This window comes from Pyxicephalus adspersus, chromosome Z, assembly GCF_032062135.1.
Source record: "Pyxicephalus adspersus chromosome Z, UCB_Pads_2.0, whole genome shotgun sequence".
NCBI lineage: Eukaryota > Metazoa > Chordata > Amphibia > Anura > Pyxicephalidae > Pyxicephalus > Pyxicephalus adspersus.
The window spans coordinates 20,835,249-20,857,116 of NC_092871.1; the positions used below are offsets into that span (position 1 = coordinate 20,835,249).

At 37.6% G+C, this 21,868-nt stretch overlaps 1 protein-coding gene across 1 annotated transcript in view; it reads left to right on the forward strand.

Annotated features, from left to right (window-relative positions):
* DPF1 (double PHD fingers 1) overlaps positions 1–21,868 on the forward strand; it is a 57,401-nt gene that overhangs the window by 23,016 nt on the left and 12,517 nt on the right. Inside the window, exons 2-9 of the mRNA XM_072429462.1 lie at positions 2,343–2,503; positions 3,024–3,179; positions 3,878–3,939; positions 10,555–10,644; positions 12,096–12,174; positions 12,618–12,749; positions 15,469–15,519; positions 20,205–20,324. Coding sequence (XP_072285563.1) covers positions 2,343–2,503; positions 3,024–3,179; positions 3,878–3,939; positions 10,555–10,644; positions 12,096–12,174; positions 12,618–12,749; positions 15,469–15,519; positions 20,205–20,324 — 851 coding nt within the window. The remainder of the gene's footprint in view (positions 1–2,342; positions 2,504–3,023; positions 3,180–3,877; positions 3,940–10,554; positions 10,645–12,095; positions 12,175–12,617; positions 12,750–15,468; positions 15,520–20,204; positions 20,325–21,868) is intronic.

The following is a 21,868-nucleotide window of genomic DNA, read 5'->3' on the forward strand; positions in this document are numbered from 1 at the left end:
CAATGCACCATGTATGCTGAGCACAGAGAGGGATTTCTTATACGTGACTTTACAGCTTTATTTAAAGGGAATATAAAGGTATTTTGGGGAAAGGTTTGGACCCCCTGTCAGGATTTTATTGCTGTTGGTGTCCCCACCAGGTGGATTCTCCATCCTATTTGTCTTGGTGTTCACTGGGACAATAAAGTGATAGGGAATCCACAATTTTATAGCTGTCACCACAGCAAGACATGATAAAAATCCTCTATACGGGACATATGTTCCTATGGCAGTCCTCTAAAATGGAAATTACATTTATCAGAGACATTTCCTCCTAATTTCCTGTGTCTTCTCCATGGCAGGAAGTGAAGGGAAATCCGGAAGACAGGCAGCAAAATAAATGTAAAGATAAGTTTAGGTATTATTATTGTCCACGAGAATTTCTGCATAATAATTATGGGAATAAGTAAAGGCTGAAGTTCAAGGTGAACCTCTAGTGGGATTGAACTCAAACCTCATTCCTAATTGTCAGAGGTATGTATTTTATTGGTAAAGCGGAACTAACCTGCGATACTCAACTATCCCTGTTCCCTCACAGGGCGCTGACTTATTTTTATTTATTTCTTCTCCCCTCTGCGCTTTTCGGCTACCTTGATTGGCCAGGCTGGGATGACATAACTCCCACGCAGGCGTGCGGTAGTTCCCGGCATGGGCAGGGAAAGTATCTTGGCAATTAAAGTATAAAAATGAATTTTAGATCTTTATATTATCTGAATGCATATTTAATTTTGATGCACTTTAACTGGCTGCCAGTAGAGCAGAGATATATATTTTATATATATATATATATATATATATATATATATATATGTATATCTGCCTGGCAGATTCAAGCTAGCCCAAAAGTTGTGGCTCATTGGCCTGTCAGAATCCTAAGCTTTTTCCTGGACCATAGTGAACCCTGTTCAGATTATACAAAGTTAAAGTGCTACTACTTAATTCTGTTATGTTCTTTCATAGACTCTTAAGGTGTATGTGTTGAAATAAATATCACCATATCCTTTCTAGTATGCTGCAATATATCGGTATCCCAGTTCAGTAATTATCCAAGAATGTTGGTTAATATAATGATAGTTGGAGATTAAGTTCCCAGTTCCTAAGCATTGGTGGTTATATGTAGTAGTATGCAGCAGGACGTCCGCAGCACAGCTCTATGGATGGGGGTTCAGATTATGCAAAGTTAAAGTGCTACATCCTAATTCTGTTATGGTCTTTCATAGTCTCCTAAAGGTTTTATTTTAAAGCAAACATACTTTATTACCCAAGGCTGTCAAGTTCATAGAATTTACTGCTATATATATGTATACATTGAATACACTGATACCCCATAAACACAGACATTTTAATAGGAACAGGCGACAACCTCACTTAAGAAGAAGATCTTGCTAATAAAAGGGAACCCCCCGCAGTAATAGTTATGTAATATGAAAAATACCCTCCTCTTGTTTTGTATTGTTAAAACAAAGTCTTAACAAGCTAACAAGTTATAAATCTATTGGTATTTCAGTCTTCGGTGAAAGTGCAGTCATAATAAGTATGAAGCAGTCATTGCTAAGAACATGCTGAACTAACTGATCTAAGAGTAACAGTTTACTGATTCTTTAGAGGGAGATCCTTTGTATTGGCAGAGACAATTTCTTTGGCACTGATAAACCATGAAGCAGAAAAAATCACAATAAATCGTAATATAGAATACTTTAAATCTTTGGGGCTGTTCTTGAATTCTTAATGCTAAATGGATCTTATTACAAAAAAAGTAAACTATCCTGGTCTTCCATTTACATTTAGGGATATATTTATAGAGTGGCAAATGATGGATGGATAGATTTGACATTTCATTTACTGTTCCTTCACCACTGAACGCTTTGAACAATTCACCATATTTATAAGGCTCATTCTTCTTTTTTCCTTTCCACTTGATACAGATTTATGTTGTTACCATTGTGTATTTAGGGTAGCAGTGCAAGAGAACAGCTGATTAATGCAGTCAATATGCAACTATATGCATATACTGTACATATAAATCCTCATTTATTTTTGACTCGAGGTTCACTTTATTTAATATATGAGTATAATATATGTGTTTCTAAGTAAAGTTATGTGACATATACATTCATTGGTGGCACACCGTAAAATAATGTATATTTTGAAATGAAATGTTGGCATAGTATTGCTTATTGTCCCTGTTTGTTACTTCAGTACGTTCCTGCTTCTGCTGGGATAAAAAGTTTGTAGTTGTAAAATAAAGAAACAAGAATAAAGAGACATTTTAACAAGCTGGCTGATCTTTTTTGTCTTTGCAGGCTGGGGGAAGATTTCTACCGGGAGGCTATAGAGCATTGCCGGAGTTATAACGCACGCCTGTGTGCAGAGAGGAGCATGCGACTTCCTTTCCTGGACTCCCAGACTGGAGTGGCACAGAACAACTGTTATATATGGATGGAAAAGACACACAGGGGGCCAGGTACATATTATTTGTTTTCTTTTGTTTTTTTTCGGTCCAGGTCTCCAGTGTGCCAGAAAAACAAACTTCATTTTTTGACAGATGTTTTTTGCACAGTCATATCATTTAGACATCCTAAAAGAATAATGCCTTGCCTGTGCAGGGGCAATCAACAGGTTCATTTTAATGCAGGCCTCCATAAACTGATATAGTTACCTATCTTTCGCTCCCTCACTGCTCTATTCAGTTGTCAGGAAAAAATGCAAAAACTTGTTGGAGTGGTATCTTAGTCAGTGACCACATTTGACTGCCCAGATTGAGCCTGTGCTGTCAACAACTTACTCTTTCATATCCAGAAGTACCAGAAATTTCCTTTAGTTTACATTGCTAAGCAGAACTGCAAAAGAGCAAAGAACAATATGTATATGCTCATAGAAATTTAAGTATTAAATCAATCTTGTTACTTTGGTCTGAAAGTGATTGTTGATATTTTGTAATGCATTGCTGCTTTTAATCCATGAAAACCTCTCCCTTTTCATAGGCTTGTCACCGGGACAGATCTACACCTATCCTGCTCGATGCTGGAGGAAGAAGAGGCGGCTGGACATATTAGAGGACCCTCGTCTGAGGCCCTGTGAGTTTACACTTGGTAAGAAGTTAGTTTGGGGGGCCCCAGGTGTTATCATGCTCTGCCATCGTGGGACCTGCAACACATTGCACTCCAGGTATGGAGAGAAAAATCCCACATAGGTGCAAGTCTGCAATAGACAAATTAATCCAATGAAAGTCTGTTGTAGATTGCACAGTTGAAGATAATCAGGTAGAAAGATACCTAATTTAAAGGAAAACACCAGGAGATCTTTATTTATTCTCTAGAACCAAGCAGATGGATCATGACATGCCAGCACAACCAATACCTTTTTACAATAGAGGTAGATATTTTTAAAATGATCATTGGTGTACAACATATCAACTAGATTGGTATAGCTGGTGCTGGTTTGCTCTAAGCAACAAATCAGAATTTAACTGCCATTATTCTAAAGTACATAAAAAAAATGTAAAGAATATTATTACTTTCTATATATGTTTATTGCCAAAGTTTACACAGGTACATACCTATGGTTAATACAAGCATATTTAACACAAAAGAGACACTGGGCAATACATAAAAGACTGTACATACAGTAACATACCTAGTTTTTTTTTTAAAAAGAGCTCAATATATAGTAACCCACATTGTCCAAAAACATTAATATATCCAAAATTAATTTTTAGTATTTTATTTTTAAGTGCAGGGAGATTTTTAAAAAGTAGGCTGGGCAGTGAGGCTAAGAATTTATAAATAGAGGGTAGGAAGGGAGAAATCTTAAAAAGAAGCTGCAAAAAGAAGCTTAGTGTTAGAAATATTAGATAGGAAGGTGGAGACCAGGCAGGTAAAATTATTAGACAAAGTCTGGGTAAAGAGTTTAATAAATTGAGACTTGGTGGGGAGAGGAATGGGCTATGAGACTTATAAATGAAGGTTGGACAGTTAGAATTATCAGATAGAAACATGTTTGTATTAAAACTTAAAATCACCTAGGGAATGATCTGTGAGAAATGTTGTCTGAAAACTTATAGATAAGACTTGGCTGGGCCGAGCAATGAAAGACACCAGTTGGACTATTCTCCAAAGGTAATGTGCTAACCTGTGTGCAGGTTTATAGGCCTTCACGCCTGCCAGTATGTAACCATATAGAGAAGTACAAATCTTGTAGATGACTACAGTGTTAGAGTAAGACAATGCTTTGCAGGTCTCTCCGAATGCACTTACTTGTAACACTGGGGGCAGTTATCAGGAAATATCTATGGTAGAATCAAAAGTTTTCCAATTAAACAATATGTTTTACAGTGGGCTGTATAAATGTGTTTGGGGAGTAATGTTGGGTGTGTTGCTTTTATCAATATTGATGTTATCCTACTTATTATTATTTATTACTTAAAGTAAAATTTGAACTCAAATATTTTTCTACTTCTTGACTATTAGGTTAAAACCAAATGAAGATGTTTGTGTAGTCTGTGTCCTGAGTAATTCCTTTTTACATACTTGAACACAAAAAAGAAGTGAGAAAAGTTTCTTTCAGTCAGATGTCACTGGAAAATGTACCTGTGATAAAATTTACCCTCTGCTCCCTTTGGGGTGGAAGTGGCCATTGGGACAAGTAGAAAGGATGCCCCCCCCCCAATGTTGACACACAGAGCCCTAAAAACCAGAATATTAGACCATAGGGTCAAGCTTAGTGATAAAATAATATCTTTATATAAAATAATTTGTCTGTTCTTATTTTAGCCTTTTTTTTCGCTCTGCCCCTCCCCTCTCCATAGAGCATGAACGGTGCTGTATGTACAGCATTGTTCATGCATCTTGCAGCCCCTTGTCGTTGGAAAGGATCGTGAAAGATCCTTTCCAACGACAAAAATTGCAAGTGTGTATGCAACTTAACACACAATAGGAGGGGAGATAAGAAATAATTTTATTGCTTTGCTTACCACTTGATTTGAAAACAAATTGGTGGTGGTCAACAATAAATGGCTCTTCATATGGAGTTCATGCTATCACAATGGACTGCGCATTTTATTCAGAAAAAATGCAGTACTACACAAATAGGTCAGAGAGACCACAAAAAATGGTAAAAGGGATGGTTAGAGACTGAAAACATGTTACAGGAAATTGTCAGGGATTGTGAGCATGCTGAGGGGGTTTCAAGATGGCAGATGTGTTTCATGGGATCACCCCTTTTATAAGCCAGTGTGCTCACTAAAGCTCCATAAAAATTCCTAGTGCCACAATTGATATTTCTCTTAGGAAGACTATAGAGTCTACTTTAGTAGTCGTCTACTATAGACTACTTTAGTTCTAGTAGTTAACTAGTTGAAAAAAATGTTTTCCTTTATTGTCCGCAGTAAGTCTTCAAGGGCACCAGGGGCTGTACAAGTGTTGAAGGGCCACATGTAGAACCAGGGATGTCATTTATAATATTATAAAATATTTATAATATTATGTGAATAGATATTTAGTATTTGATTATATTTCTGATACAAACAGGAGTCCTTACTAGGCCTATCCAGGTACAGTCCAAGAACTTTCTAGCCCCAACATTGGAAATGACTCCTATTTTTAGTTACACCAATTTTTTTCTCAAAGTAATGAATGTTATGAGTTTATTTTAAGAATTAATTAAAAAGAATATTTTACAAACCTAAAGTATATGTAAAGCTTCACACTTAAAATAGAGTGTAAGCAGCATTTCTCAACCTTGGGGTACTCCTGAAATAATTTCAGGTCTTTGGGAAAACCCTTCTATAATTACAAAATCCACAGCTTACAGTACATTAGTGTGGTGATCAGTAAGAAGAATGCCCTTTACAGTTCTAGCCTGTGGGAAGAATGTCATCCTTATTGGTATATATTAAACTGACCTGAGAGGCACAAACTGCTCATTGCTCAAGGAACCTGGAGGAACCCTGGTTGGGAAACACTGGTATAGAGTATGGAAGGGTTAGAAAGCTGTCCATGTCACTTTTATAGTGATCACAGATCTGATAAAATGACAGGATTACAGGAATTCAACAACAGACCGATTTTCAAAAATACAAGTTGTGTCATGAATACAAATGATCAAAAAGATTTGATCGGAAGCTCACATCTGTTAGAACATCCTTAGCATGGATAGTCCTTTGGTTCTACCCTTCTCAATCTGCAATGCAGGTGTGCTGGTAAGGTGTTTTGTGTGGCATTAGGAGCCATTGCATACTATATGTGTCCCACAGATGTGTTAGGTCTCTACAGGCCATGCTAATGGGTTATTCGCAAAACTATGTTTTTTTTGGGAAGCTAAAGTAAGAAAAGTCACATCATTCCAATTGAAGGACCTGAAATGACCAAATCCAGAACATTACATGACTAGCCGTTGGCCTTATTAGCTCTAGTTCCATAGCATTCCTAGTCTTGTGAATAATGACCTGTTTTGACTGACGAAGCATTGTGTATAAAATTACCTGTGTAAAGCCATCTGCATTTTCCCATTCCAGCCAATTGGCATGTATGTAAATCCTAGCAATATATGTTTTTATTTATATAGCGCCATCATATTACGCAGCGTGTACAAAGTCCATAGTCGTGACATATACAATAGAAAGTGTTGTGGTATATATGTTCAGCAAATGCAAACAAAAATCTATAGATCCTGCAAAAAATCCCATGACGTCCTGTGTCTTGTGCAGACTTTCTATGTTTTCTCAAGTAGCCTTATCAGCCAAGAACACTTGATTACCACTTCTTTATGTTCTATAGATTTAATATAGTGACCCCCAGTACAGTTATAAAAAAAGAGGAATTCACCACAACTGAGAACTCATAAGTTGCATTATTATTCATATTATTATTAGTTTTGTTCTTGAATAGGTGCTTTAAACCTGCAAATGGACAAAGTCTGTGGAAATGTGAATTGGCTGATACTGGGAAATACAGACAGTGATGATTTTGTACGATAAATAAGAACTTGTAGTTCTATCACATGCAAAGGGCTGAAGGTCACCCTTGTTTTTCTCCTTTGACTTATTTTTCTTTGGTTTCACTATCCAAGTTTTTTTTTTCCTTGGCTGTCCATGCCACCTTACCCTCAGTTTCCCCCCACCTACCCTTTCCTCATCCTCCCCTCAGTCTGTATCCTTCTTCTCCCCCCACTGCTTATTATCCATCTCCCCTTCTATTGTTCCTTCCTGCCCCCCTCCCTCTATATTCATCTCAGAATCTTCTGCTTCCTATTTCTCTCTATTCCTTCCTCCCCATTCCTCTTCTCCCCCTCCTGCACTTTATGACCCCTCCCTTCCCCTTCCTCCCTTCCCCCATTTTTTTTTTCTCTCACATTTTTCTTCACATTTTTTTTTTAATTCAGCTATTCGGTAAATGAAAAAAGCAGTTGCCATGGAAACTATCAAACCACATGACCAGACGTATTAATGCTCTTTTTTTTTGTATACTTGTCTGGAAAGAAAATGCAATTTCAGTTCAGTTCTTATATAAAAAGCAGTCCCAGGGAACACAGAAAAAAAGAATGCAACTTATTTAAAAAACACCATATCTATTTATGCAAATATTTTCTTTTTAATTTATCTGATACAGTGACAAAATATGATACATCTGGTGTGACATTTTATATTTTATTTATTATTATAACAGTATAAATATTTTTTTTGTTAGCCTTTACAAAATAAAAGATGAATTCTATACTACGTACACATGTGCAATAATTATCGTTGGAAATGAATGACCAATCGGCCGATAATCGTTAACAAAAAAAGTGAACAACGACTGGCCAACAACGACGAGGAATGTCGCTGGAAACGAACGACCGTCCCGGTGGATCAGATTGGGCGACGATCGTTTGCTACCTATTGTGTGTTAATTGATCGTGGATTATTCTGTAGTACACTTTCTGCTTTACATTTCTCTTCCTGGATTGTTCAAACGATCGTATCTAGCGTGTGTACACCATTGGTGTATTATATTTGAACGATCGTATTGTTACAGCATGTACAGAATTGTGCACAATGCGATCGTTCAATATAACTGTTCGTTCATTGGTCGTTAATCGTTCGTTTTATAATGACAATTATTACACGTGTGTACGTAACCTAAAGCAACACAAATGGAATTACTGTGTCTAGGCCAGATTGATGGAGATATATTTTGTGTGAATTTATACCGGACAGACCCTATGGCCTCTGTCGCTGCTGTCCCTGGGTCACTTGGGAAGAAGGATTGGCCTTAAGGAAAAAAGAAGAAGCAATAAAAGTTGTTGTCCATAGCAGAATCTCCTTTTCATATTCTCGCTACTGCACAAGAAAAATTTAAAAAGGGCAATCCGATTGACTTTTACAAGCAATAAGAACAGTATTCCCTTTGGATATTTTCGATTACTAGTAATGAGAAACAGTGCTGTGTAGCTGCCAATTTCTGCAGGAAAGTCTGCCTAGTATATGTATATTCTCCTGTGCTGATCCCTCAATGCAGAGGGCAAGGTTCAAGATGATAGAACAGGTGGCACACAAAGTGAATAGTCATTGTGTCCTATGGCAGGAAAGTGTTTTCTCAAATTTGTCCGGGAATGCTGCCATCTCTACCAGTTCTGTTTTCTGTTAACCTCCTTAGTATTACATATGATGTCAGAAAAACCTGCAAAATAAATATTTTTTTTTCAATACATGTGTTAAAATAGGAAATTTAGGCACCAAATTGATCTAAAAACCTAAATCACTAAATATATTTTAAAATCAGAATAAAAAGACGGTAGATGCTATTTTTTATGGTTAAAGATAAACTAATTTTGGTGCACATAGCCGCAATATAATTCACATTTTTGCAACATTTAAAACATGACACTGTATCAAGAAAAATAGCAACCAAATAGAACAAGCCTTAAATATGCATGTGAATTGGTAAGGCAATAAGAAAAATTTGATGCTCAAAATTGTCAGTAGACTACATTTTTACACTTTTTACACATTATCAGTTTGAAACAAACAGTAAATATTAACCTAAAGAATTTTAGTCACATATTGGGTCACTGCGATACCCAATATGTGTTACACATTAATTTTTTTCATACAGATGTGCATCTTAGCATAATATAAAATTACTTATGTGCATAGAAGTGAGCTGTGAGTCCCATACAAGTCTTTTTTGTAATGACAAGCTTCTGAAAAGTGTAAGTGGTAGGTCCCTTCATTTTTTACATGTATTGTATAGCCACAAATCGGGTGACAAGAAGCATAGTGCAGGTAACATCTCCTGCGTATGAAGACACCAGGCATCTATTAAATGCTATGTCTTATCTACACAACTCCCAAGTAATTGGACTGTAATTAACACTTGATTTGAATAAATTTTTGGCTGCTGTTGATCAGAATTTTACAATTGCAAACCCAGAAGTGCTCGGAAAAGAATGGAGAATCATCAAATGAATGTTTGCTTAACTTTCCCCTACATCCTAGATGCCACTCTCAAACTTTACTGGAGCATGGAATTGAATGTTAAAGGAGGCCTATGACTATGGGTCTAATTTAATAAAGCTCTCCAAGGCTAGAGAGGATACATTTTCATGGGTGAACCTGGGTGGTCCAACAAACCTGGAATGGATCAGGTTCAAGATTGAAAACAGTTGCTAACTAATAGCAAATGGCTATTTCAAGTTTGCTGGATCGTCCAGTTTCACCTATGAAAATATATCTTTTCCAGTCTTAGAGAGCTTTAATAAATTAGGCCCAATGTGTTTTTTGAATGGCATTGATAAAAAAGATAATAAATATAACTGCAAATTTGTTGACTGTTAGGCCAAGGATGCTACATCTTAGTGGGCCAGTATGTACAGTGGGAGCTGTTGTAATCTTTTAATCTAAATAAGTAGTTTTGCCTTATGTACAACAAAGCCTGCATGATAGGAAGTTCTTTTTTAGGCAAAGGATTGTGTTACTGCTTTAACCTTGGAAAGTTTATTGTGCCCAGACCTTAAAGCAGCCCATGTAAACTGTTCATTTACCTTTAATGAACAGTTAAAAGACGTGCAACATTGTTGCTGATAAGGTGCAGAACAATGGCTAGTATGTGTGCTGTGCTGTAGTGTTGAACTGTTGAATGCCATTGACAATGAATGGCAATACAATACCCTGATGTACATGTGTTGTAATGCTTGTTACCACAACACTTAAATGTCAATGGTCCCATAAGCTAGGTACACACGTGCAAGAATTTTCGTTAGGAAACAAACAACTAACAATTATGCACGATTATTTTGAACGATAGGATCATAGATGCCAACAAAACAGAAATTATTAGCATTCAGCAACTAGGGCAGTTGCAACATTTTTATATTTGTGTAGTTGGTTTAAAGCCGGTGTCTAGGCCATAAAAATCAATTCATATGTTTCTTTGCAAAAAAAGGTTATTTTCATTTTGTCAATACGTGCTCTAGCACTTTAAGCACTGCAGTAGTTGTTAAAAGTTCACTTGTATCTGATTTCCCTGGTTCTAGAAGACACAAGTTGGAGACATACCACACGAACTAGATGGTGATGACCTGGAAGATGATACCCCAAAACGCAAAAACAGAGCCAAAGGAAAGGTAGGGCACTCAGGAATATGACAATAAAAAAGAAAAGGAAACCTTATGGGTAAGGAAAAGGACAGAGAAAAATCTGAAATGAAAGGTAGAATGGGGAAGCAAGACAGATATTGTTAGACATTAAAAATATTAAGATTTGTTAGTTTTTATGTAGCAATATCTTTATTTACTATGCTTAGGACTCCAAGATTACATTTTAATAACATTTTAATAAAACAAGCATATTGCTTACAGAACTAATTAGCTAAAGCTAAAGCTTACATACTTGCATAAATATAAGAGAAGCAACCCTTATTCTCACAATCCAGCCAAGGTTTTGTAGGGTAAAAAGAGGCAGGGAGCTTTTGTTATGCAGTCTTTTCAGGTAACACGTTCATCATTTAAAAAATTATGATTCATTTTTGTTGAATTACATTGCTCAGTGTACACACAAGTGCTTAATAAACTTCACTGCCTGTTCAACCACTAAACATTTAAGTGAATTCGAACTGGTGATAAAGAAAAATTGCAGGATTTTGGGTGTGCAGAAGGAAGCTGTGATGCAGGTAAAAAAGACACAAAATAAAGCAACTCAGTATTTAATAATACACAGTTAATAGTATTTTTGTAAATGCAAGCAGTGTAAATTTCTCATATTGATTTTGTAATTTGACTGCATAGCAGAGTTCAGGCTGGAAGTAAAAGAAGCATGCATGGAACATATTGGTATGTGAACAGAGCAGAAATGAGCTCGTCAGTATGCTGCTTCTCCTCTCACTCTCCAATCACATGCTGGGGAAGAGTAAGCCATTTAGTTTTTAAGAGATAGAGGTGTTTAAATCTTAGGACCAAACAGAAAGTAATCCAAATCTTTAGGCAGGTAAAATAGCTCTCTTTTGGGTTTTCCATCTTTGTTTTACATCTAATATCTTACATCTATATATTTAGCTGCCCGAAAATCAGCTTTACAGTATGAATACTGTTCTTGACCTGTAGTACCCCACCCTTTCTCCTCAGCAGATCCATGCTTGCCAAAATCCGAAGATCAATATTTCCCCTGTTTGTTTACATGCCATCTTTGTAATAGATGCATCTGTTTTTTGTAGCCTAAAAACGCCTACGGAGCTGTCTCTCAATTTACCTTTGCACACAGCCCCATAGAAGCCAATTAAGCTGTAATCTGCAGGTACATCTTTTGTGGGGTTAGAATGAAAACAAACAGGAGAACATCTGGCTGCAGGATCTTTGTAAGTATGGATTTGTGTAGGTAGAAGGTGAGTTACTTTGGGTCAAAAGCTTTAATACAAAGCTTTAATAAGTCTGTGTATAAACTAGTAAATTCTGCCAATCAACTAGAAGTAGAAATGATCAAAGGTGAGAAAGGAAAGAATGGGATGTGGAAGATCTTTAGAGCATATAAAGTATTCATAGAATATACTGGACTACATAAAGTCAAATGATTTATTCTATAGGCCTGTGGAATTGGGGGCTTAAAGAAGAGACAGGATCCCTCCACTTTAGAAGATCGAGACAAACCCTATGTGTGTGACAGTAAGTGACCTCTAATTATTTAGTGCGTTTAAATTTTTTATTATTTTTTTTTTATTATTCATGTTGTCTTAGAGGATAAGAAGGAGTGATTCAATAGTCCTCTAGAGGCATAGTAAATACAAATTGGGCAAAGCACCTGAGCTTGAATGTAGGGGTGTAAATATCAACTAGTATACAGTCCAGTGTTCTCCCCAGCCCCGGCTGTTTTTAGGTGCTTACTGAAGAGTTGGGTCACAATACATGGGCTGACACCCGCCTACAATTTCTTCCTATCTGGGTTAAAAAAAATGTCCGGGTTGCCTCTAAAGTAAAAAGCACACATATATACCTGACAAGGGTCACAATTTTTGTCTGTCTGCATGTAATTGGGTACTGTTACATAAATTTTGTATTATTTTTTTTAATGAAATACCATCTATATATCTATAACATTTTATTTCTAGTTTGTGGCAAGAGATACAAGAATCGACCTGGTCTCAGCTACCACTACACCCACACTCACCTGGCTGAGGAAGAAGGAGAGGAGAATGCAGAGAGATATCTTATCCCTTTTCACAGGAAAAATAACCACAAACGTGAGTAACCTAGACTTACTAGAAGCAGTAGGTGAGATGCTGTGTGTTAGAAGTACAGCCCATATGTATAAGAATACACAGAGACACATAACAGAGTGACGAAAGATACAAACTAGGAGGTCTATGTATATAAAGTATCAGTCTGAATTTTGGGGTTCTTTTTTCTTTTGCAATTTTAAATTCCTGATGTTTAGTAGGAGCAGGTTGGGATCTTCAGGATTTTTAAACTAGTGTACGCCTGTATCTTATAAACACTAAAATTGGAATCAGAAACTCCATCCACTTTAATGAAGGAACTGAGCTCAGTATTTAGAAGTAGTTTATGTGGTTCATTCACTTCCACATAAACCAGTGGTCACCAACCTTTTTGGACCCATGGACCACTAAATTTACCGGCTTCGGACCTCGCATGCGCGGGTAGCCGTGTGTCACCTAAAGGGGAGGAACTTCCCCACTCTCCTATTGCAGGTCCGAGCTTGCGATGAGAGAGTGGGCAGGTTGTGTCTCTGGACACCACCCTGAGCCTGGGACCCGTACCGGGGACATTGTACGCGGCTCTGGCTGGTGAAGCCCCTTCTCCTGACCCCGCTTGGGGGCGCACTGGTCAGAGCTGCGGACCACTAAAATTTTCTTGTTTGGCGACCTCTGACATAGACCACAGTTGATAGGTGTCAGGCACAGCAAATGTGGCAATCAGGGTGTTTGACAAAAGAATAATTAACTAGGAGTAATTTATAAAATTGCAGATCATGTGAGCTAGTTCTGAGTGGGGCAATCACAGTAGTGCGGTTTGTTCAGTAAAAATCAGATCACGTTTTTGGCAGTCCAGCAGCTCATCCTTTTATAAACGTGCCACACTTAGTCTGCATGCACGTATGTGTGTGTGAGCATTATTTGCATTTTAAGTAAAATATTAGTTTCCTATGGTAAACTTTCCTGCTAGTGTCAGGTCATGTCTGTGTTTTTGAGTTCATTATAAAAATAATTCCCTCCTGAACCTCATTTACACTTCTAAAAGATATAAAGGTTTTCCCCCACTTTCCTATTAGGCTGTAAATAATAATGTACTTTATGCTTTTGTGTTACAGGTAGTCCCTGGGTTATATATGAGATAGGGACTGTAGGTTTGTTCTTAAGTTGAGTTTGTATGTAGATCGGAACAGGTACATTATTTTAATAAATGCAATTAGAAGGACAGATTAGGTCAGCTTAGCTTTTAAGATCACTCACAACCTCAGCTGTGTTTAGCAAAAGATTTCTTCTGCAAGTCATGCAAACCCCCCCTCCCCCCCATCAAGCCTCCATCCTGCAGGAGCATGCAGGGAAGCCTTGTTCGTATATAGGAGTTGTCTGTATGTTGGATGTCCTTAACTGGGGGACTACCTGTATATTTCATTCCTTGGATCTTGCACCCATGGTTCACCATTTTTCTGTCTGTGCAGCTAGAGCATTGCAGAGCATTGTGTAGCTGGATGACATTTCAGCATAAAACTTAAACTGAGTAATAAAGGGAAAGATCCAAAGCATGTACAAGCCTCTAAACATGCAGGATACTGAATTTTTTCTTCTTTTTTTTAACCTTGTGATTCTGCCAGTAGCATACTTCCTGTCCTAAAGGGACAACACTCACTCACTATTCTGTATAAATGTCCTGTCCACCCTAGGACAAGAAATCTATTAGGGCTACAGAACACATCACCCTTTTTTCTTCTCCCTAACGTAGGAGGCATTTGTTATCAGCAATTACATATACAGTATACAGTTTTCTATATGGCTATATTGGGTATTACACACAGAAGTCATGGCTTTATGGGATATAGAATATTCGGGTACTTGTCAGGCCTGTTTGAGCAGACTAATATTAGTGAGACAGTTTTTATTATTATTTTTATTATTGTTAATAAACAGGATTTATATAGCACCAACATATTACGCAGCACTGTACATTAAATAGGAGTTGCAAATGACAGTAAGATACAGACAGTGACACAGGAGGAGGAGAGGACCCTGCCCCGCAGAGCTTACAATCTAGGAGGTGAGGAATTAACACACAATAGGAGGGGGCTGTTAGAATATAAAGTATTAGGAGGCAGTTCAGTTCTATAAGAAACACTAAAATTAAGCAGCAGAATATATCTGAATTAGATATGAGGGGAAAAAAAAAGCTTCATCGTTTTTAAAAAATAATGAACACTATGAGTACTCTAGAGACACCCTTTATGTTATTTCTGAAATACCCTCCCCGAGTGACTATAGGAACTTTTTTTCTGTGGGGGTAATATTAGGTTAGCCGTTGCAGTCTTAATGTATGAATGTGGACTATGAGGACAGTGGAATCTTCTACAGAACATGATATGTTGCCAGTTCCGGCCTGTGCGGTATTAGAAGCCCAGTTTCAGTAGAACTCTGTGCATTGGGTAGGCGGCTTTGCTCTGTCTATAAGCATATTGCCTACCATCCCCCATTTCTACGTCTGTTTCTCTAATTGAAACAATAAATCAGGCAGAGATATATTAAATCCATGCTGCATGTTTTGGCGGCCCCTTGGATGCAGACAGTTGCTATGGAAACAGAGGAGTGACAGGGGTAGGTTATCAGTTTGGGTGATGACAATTCCCCCTCCCTCTCAGCTTCCCTAAAATAATCACACCTCCCACTTAACCCCTTTGTACCCCGCTGTGTAACTACTGCAATTCTGATCTCTTTCTTCCCATTCTAGACTTCTACAAAGAGCTGAACTGGGTGCCTGAGATGCAGCCTCGACATACAGGTGAGGACGATACAGGCCTTAACCTGGGAATACACAGTTAAATTTGAACTAAATTAAAAAAAAATGTCCCAACAACTGTGTAGTGCTTGAGCCTGCTTGAGTTAATATAATTTAAGTGGATCGTGTGTACAAAAATAATCCAGCAAGGCCCCACCACCAGCCTCTCCACTATAAACATTACATAACTGCATAGTTTAGAAGGTACTTTTCACTGCATGACTGACTGTTATGTATCTGAAAAAAATCTACTCATGTTGCAACAATGTATCTATAATAAAGTCTAGTTCATGCAATAAGTAGATCAATCCCACAGTAATAGAACATATATAATAAATGTTAAATAGGTTCTCCTCTATGAAAAAGGGAAATAGCTACATCTCCCAGTCTAAAGGTGCCCAGGTATGATTTCTTTTAAATGTCGACAAATTTAAAAATACCAAGGTTTTGTTTGAGCTTATAAGCAAACAAAAATATTAGCTACATGGAAACGTGTTTAATTTAATAATTTTGATTAAATAAATGTGTTGCACCATTGAAGATGCGCCCAGATGTAATGAGAAATTCAGATCAAATAAAGCAAAATGTGTAAAATAAATATGGGATTGGTTAGAACAGGAGGTAAATGTTTGAGCTTTTGTAGATTTTGAAAGGGGGACTGTAGCAACTTCATGTGCATTAATTTAGATCTGTAGTCTCAGCAAAATATCAGCAAAACAGAATCTCCATTTTAAATGTAGTGCTACTGGAAAATAATAGAATCCTGGTAATTGTCTTCTGCAATGTAGCGCAGCTAGGCAGTTATCAGGGCCAGGGAGAGGACAGATTATTCTGTAGTGTGACATGAATGTGATGTAACTTGTGGCTGTGGTTCACACCTTCAGGCAGTTCAAGTGCCCCATGCTAAGATCTGCATAGTCATTCCCTTTTAATAGCTTATCAAACTAATGAGCACTGAAATATTAATGAGCCGGCAACTCAGGACCATATAATAAATGTTCGGCTATGCCTCTTACTACAAGTCAGCATGCCTGATATTGTGTATAGATAGCATAGATAAAGAGTTTCCTTAACCAGACTTTTAGGAAACTGTATCAGGGAGCAGTCAAAGGTATTCCTTGATCATGCGCCAGACAATGTCTGTATGACATTTGTATTGGTATAGGAAAAAACATTTGCCAGTACTAATTCATGCATCAATTAAAATGTTATGTCTTCTTATAAACCTTGAGATTGCAGTGTTCTCCCTGGTCTTTTTTATCCTGTTGCACCACCCGGCACTTTTCGGTGATCACCCGGCTATTTTTGGCTGGTTACTGAAGAGTTGGGTCACAATACAGGGTTGCCACCTACAACTTCTTACCACCCGGCTTGCAAAAAATTTCTGGCTTTAACACTGGATTACAATACTTTATTTAAGTAGTAAAATACTTGCTGCTATGTATGTGTAATTATATGTGTACATGGGTCATTACCTACCTGGTTCCACAGCAGTACCTACCAGGGCTATTGGGTGCATAACATGCATGCAGTTATATTCTGGGAAAACAATTGGAAATATTTTAGGGTTCATCAAAATCTGTGTCCAGCAAGGAGTGCAGGAACCAGGAGTGCAGAAATGGCATTCATGGCATTTTTCTTTATGATCTTATCTTTATGAGATCTCCCTCTTTATTAGATGTTTCACATTTAATTGCTTTCTATCTGTGTGTTAGTCAGGACACAGGGATTTCTTCTTAGCAGCCCAGAGATTTAAGGATTTTTTCCTGGCCATTTTGTCCCAGGGCAAAATCATTTGTATGATAAAATTCCTGTGTTGGGGATACTGTTTTCTCTAATACATAGCACTTCAATATGCATACTGACCTGCGTGTTTAGCACTTAATGAAGCCCCACTATGTATAACGTGCTGTATTTTCTATACTCTGCATGTATAACAACCCGTTCAGCCTCAAATCTGCACTGTAAATTGTGCATTGCACACAGCTACAGTCTTTTCACTGTGTTGTAAATTCTGTTCTTCACACCACTTCATTCTCCACGTTTCTACACCATATACTTTACAAAGTTCTGGTCTACACTGTGCTGTACATTCTTTAGTGTTCCATGCTGAACTGTGTGCCATACACCTTTTACTTCTCACCAGTCTATTCTCTACACTGTACTATATGTTCAGTACCATGCACAACTGTAGCATATGCTTTCTCTTCTGTATTGCACACTGCTTACTTAATTCACTACACTAAGGTTTACATCGCTTAACACATAACAATGCTCTGTGTACACTTTGCTGTACATTGTACAGTGATACTTCAGGTAACAAAGATAATTTGTTCCGGAATCACATTTGTTAGCCAAAATCTTTATTACCCTAAATGTGATTTCCCATAGGTTTCCATAGAAAATCATTTAATTTGTTCTGGATGCTGCCCACAATTTAATGATAAGTTTTATAAAAATAGTAAAAAGCACAATATAAAAGGTCATAAATTCACCAAAGGCTGAGATGAACAGCTTCCCCCAGTAACAGCAGGTAACAGATACATTATTTTAATAAATGCAATTAGGACAGATGTTTGTCTCAACATATTATTAGGCAGTGTGGTGTCAGTTACAGTATAAAATCCTCACTGTGAGTTATTCACAAACAAAGCAAAAATAAATAAATAAATATATGGAGCCTAGACATTCACTAACTTCTGAAGCAAGTGCTTGGATATGCAAAAAGAAACAACTGCAGAGTTTGTCTTAATCCTTAAAGAGTTACAAGAGTTTGCAGAACAGCAAAAGACTTCTTTTGAAAGTCATGCAAACCACCTCCCATTAAGCCTCCGTCCTGCATACAAGCAGCAGGGAAGACCCGTTCGTATGTAAAGAATAAATGCTATAAATCACACATACCTCTCAAATTCACAGCCACACGGAGCATGCACCGTACTGACACTGGTGTGAGAAGAGGTTCTCTCTGTGGCACTCTGGAAGCCCCTATCTATATAGTTTAAAGCAATGTCTCTCTCTCACTTTTCTAACATACTTTCATGCACTATGTTATCGGGAGTCTTACTTCCTGCTTTTTTCTTTACCTTTGTTAGCCATATTCGTTATCCGATTCGAGTCCCATAATTAGTGGAAAAAAAATTTGTTAGCAGGGCCACTCGTTAGCCGAGGTATCACTGTATATGCCACATGGCTCCAAGATAAACACTCGCTGTTTTGTTTTTACACAATTCAAACTTACCTATTCACAATTTGAGGCATAACACATACCAAGCTACTCTCTTTTGTCCTATCTCAAATTCACCATATTGCAGTCATTGTCATGCTTTCTCCTTTACTGAATGGGCATGTTTTTTTGTAATGTACATAGTCAATTTTTTGTTTTGTAATTTCACATGAATTTTATTTGTACAAGGTATTTATACAGCACTATGTATGTCACGTGATTTAAATCCTCAAAATAAATGTGCCAATCTGCTAATTTTTCATTAACAATTACACTAAAGAAGCACAAATATTCAGCAAAGAATCTGCTATAGTCAGGATCTCAGTGTGACATCTGTGGTGAGCGTAGGTCTGGAAGACAAGCAGCTACGCTGATCCAGGGACCACAGTGGTCACAGGTAGCCAATAAACATAGCCAAGGCCAAAATAACAGATCTTGGAAATAAGCCACATGAATGCATGGAAACAGACAAGTCAATACTGAAACTCTCTGAGCTGAGGCTTAGTGGCATAAATAATGAATAGAACAGTGAGATATTTAGGTGTATGGCAATGCTAACTTTGTCATACTACAAAAGTAGAGAGTAAAGAGATCATACAAAAGGGTAGCAGAATGGGAGTGCCAGAACAAAAGTTATTTCTGATTGGGTATGAGATCAGTCACCTTACTATATTCCCTTCTCTCTGAGTTAAGCTTAATGGACCCTTATTTAAAGCTTAGATCCAGACATACATGAGAAGCATAAATAAAAAGGTAAGCATTATTCCAGTTGTTTGTTTTTCCATGTTTTTTCAAATGCAAGCAGTGTATGTACCTGAGTTTGACTTGGTGTTGGCTTCTTGCATTCATTTATAATATCACAGAGTAAAGGACACAAGGAATCAATCAGGTGTGTTACAGTGCAAGGAACATGCAGAGAGGAGTAGCAAAGAGTGACAGAGTTGAGCACATCAGTGTGTTGATTCTCCTTTTACTGTCCAGTCATAGGATAGGAAGGAAAGTGCAAGTGAATCCTGTAAAGGCCTCCTTTACTGCATTTCAGGTCTGTGCTGTGTGGCAAAGCTCTGTTAATCTCAGGACTATATGACCTTAAATTTAAGTCCTGGAATGATAGCTGCTTAGACAGTATGCTGATCCAGTGGCTTCAATACTTTCTGTGACAAACCTGAAACAAGTATGGCAAAATGATCTATTCTGATGGCAGTCTAATATCAGTTGCTGCTTGTTTCAGGTCTGTCAGTCAGAAAGTAATATTAGCAGAGACAGCAATAAACTAATGTGTTGGAAAGGAAGCCAGCCATAGCACTGGATTGATATTTAGGTAAATGTTTCCTTTAGAGCCTAACTGTAGCCAAAACAGGATTAGAACCTACCTTCTCAACTAACCTATTTTGCATCACAATTCTTTTCAAAACTGTAGGTGTAGTTTAATCATAAACCACACTTTCTTGTCCCTTCTTTGCAGTTAAAAAGGCTCCTGATGGCTCCGTCATTGCCAATGGCTATTGTGATTTCTGCCTAGGAGGAGCTAAGAAGACAGGGTGTCCAGAAGACCTAATTTCCTGTGCAGACTGTGGACGTTCTGGTAAAATGTGACATCACTAATGTTTTACATGATACCTGCGTAACACTCATCTCTCCTGATGGACTATTTCCTTTTAAAATGAGCTTTTCAGAGCAGAATATATGTTTGTTAAATCAAAATTGAACTGACCTCTCCTTGTTCCATCACTGGTGCCAACATCCTAACCCGCTGCTTTTTTGGATTCGGGTGTTTGGTCATCTTGATTTGCCAGGCTGGAATAATGTAACCCCTGCACATGTGCATGGGGGCTCATTCATTCCCAGTATCCAGCTATGTCTGGATCACAGCTCAGCGTAATTTCAACAAAAGATTACGAACAGGCAGGTAACTTTGTTTTTTTGCAGAAGAGACATAGCCTGTTATTTCTGCAATGAATAGCTGGCTTCTCACATTTTTTTGTAATTTAGGTTTAGTTCCTCTTTACATTGTATACACGAATACAACTGAGAAGCTTCAATGATACTGGTAAACAGTTGATCTAGTAACAAGTATAATAAAAAGCCACTAATATCACCCAGGGAACATTGTGACTATGTCAGGTTTTCCAAATCTGGGATGTACTGCCCTACAATCAGTTTTCACACAGCACCACACATGGTTGGTGTATGTCAGTTTTAAACTTTCAAGGTTGGTGCTGATAAGGCCCATCAAACATGCTATAAAGGTAATTGTAGATAGCTCAAATTTCAGTTGTGAATAGTCACTACAAATATCCTCATATACATCCAGGGAAAGGTATTTTATTCCTTGTAACCAAGGCTTGGCCAATCGTATACAATTGTACACTGCCCTGATCCGAAGATGTACAAGTCAGGCTCTGTCAGGCTAAGGGATATCACAACAATCCCAAGGTAATTTCCCTAAATCTCAAAGTTAAAGAAAAGTTGCAGCATCTGGCTGTGTTATTGGCAAATATCCTAGCATCCCAAAAAGATGCCAGGGCTTTCCCAGAGCAGCACAATAGGTGGTGATTCTGCCTGGCTTTCTTCAACTCGAGTGTAAGCACGTTGGAGGCAATAAAAGCTGGACCTGTGGTGTAGTACATTGTAGTTCTTACCTGACTAAAGCAAAACAGAATAAACAGAAGAAAGATCTGAGTTTGCTGCTGCCCTTTTAATGTCTATTTAAAAGTTAGAAGCCGGGAGGAGATCAACGATATTTTTCTTAACTGCAATAAATCAAGCATTTTTGTGCTATCTGGCAGAGCACTGTATAGGGTTAGATGTGTAAATCAGAATAACTAGTTACCCTGTATGTATTTAATTTATGTATTTAGCTGTTTACCTGTCTGGTGTTCTATAACATATATAGAGAGTTAAGTGGGGTGCTTTTGTTGACCTGACTGTATCTGGCTGCAGGACATTTAGTCACTGACCGGGACCATGATGGAACTAGAAATTAAATTTAAGTCAGAACTTCTTTAACCTGCAGGCACAGATTAGTGACTCAGAAATCATTGATTCTACTAGTTCATCATAAGACAGCTTACATTTGCAGAAGGAGAGGTCAGCAATGACAGCCTCCACATTTCTCATAGCATAGGT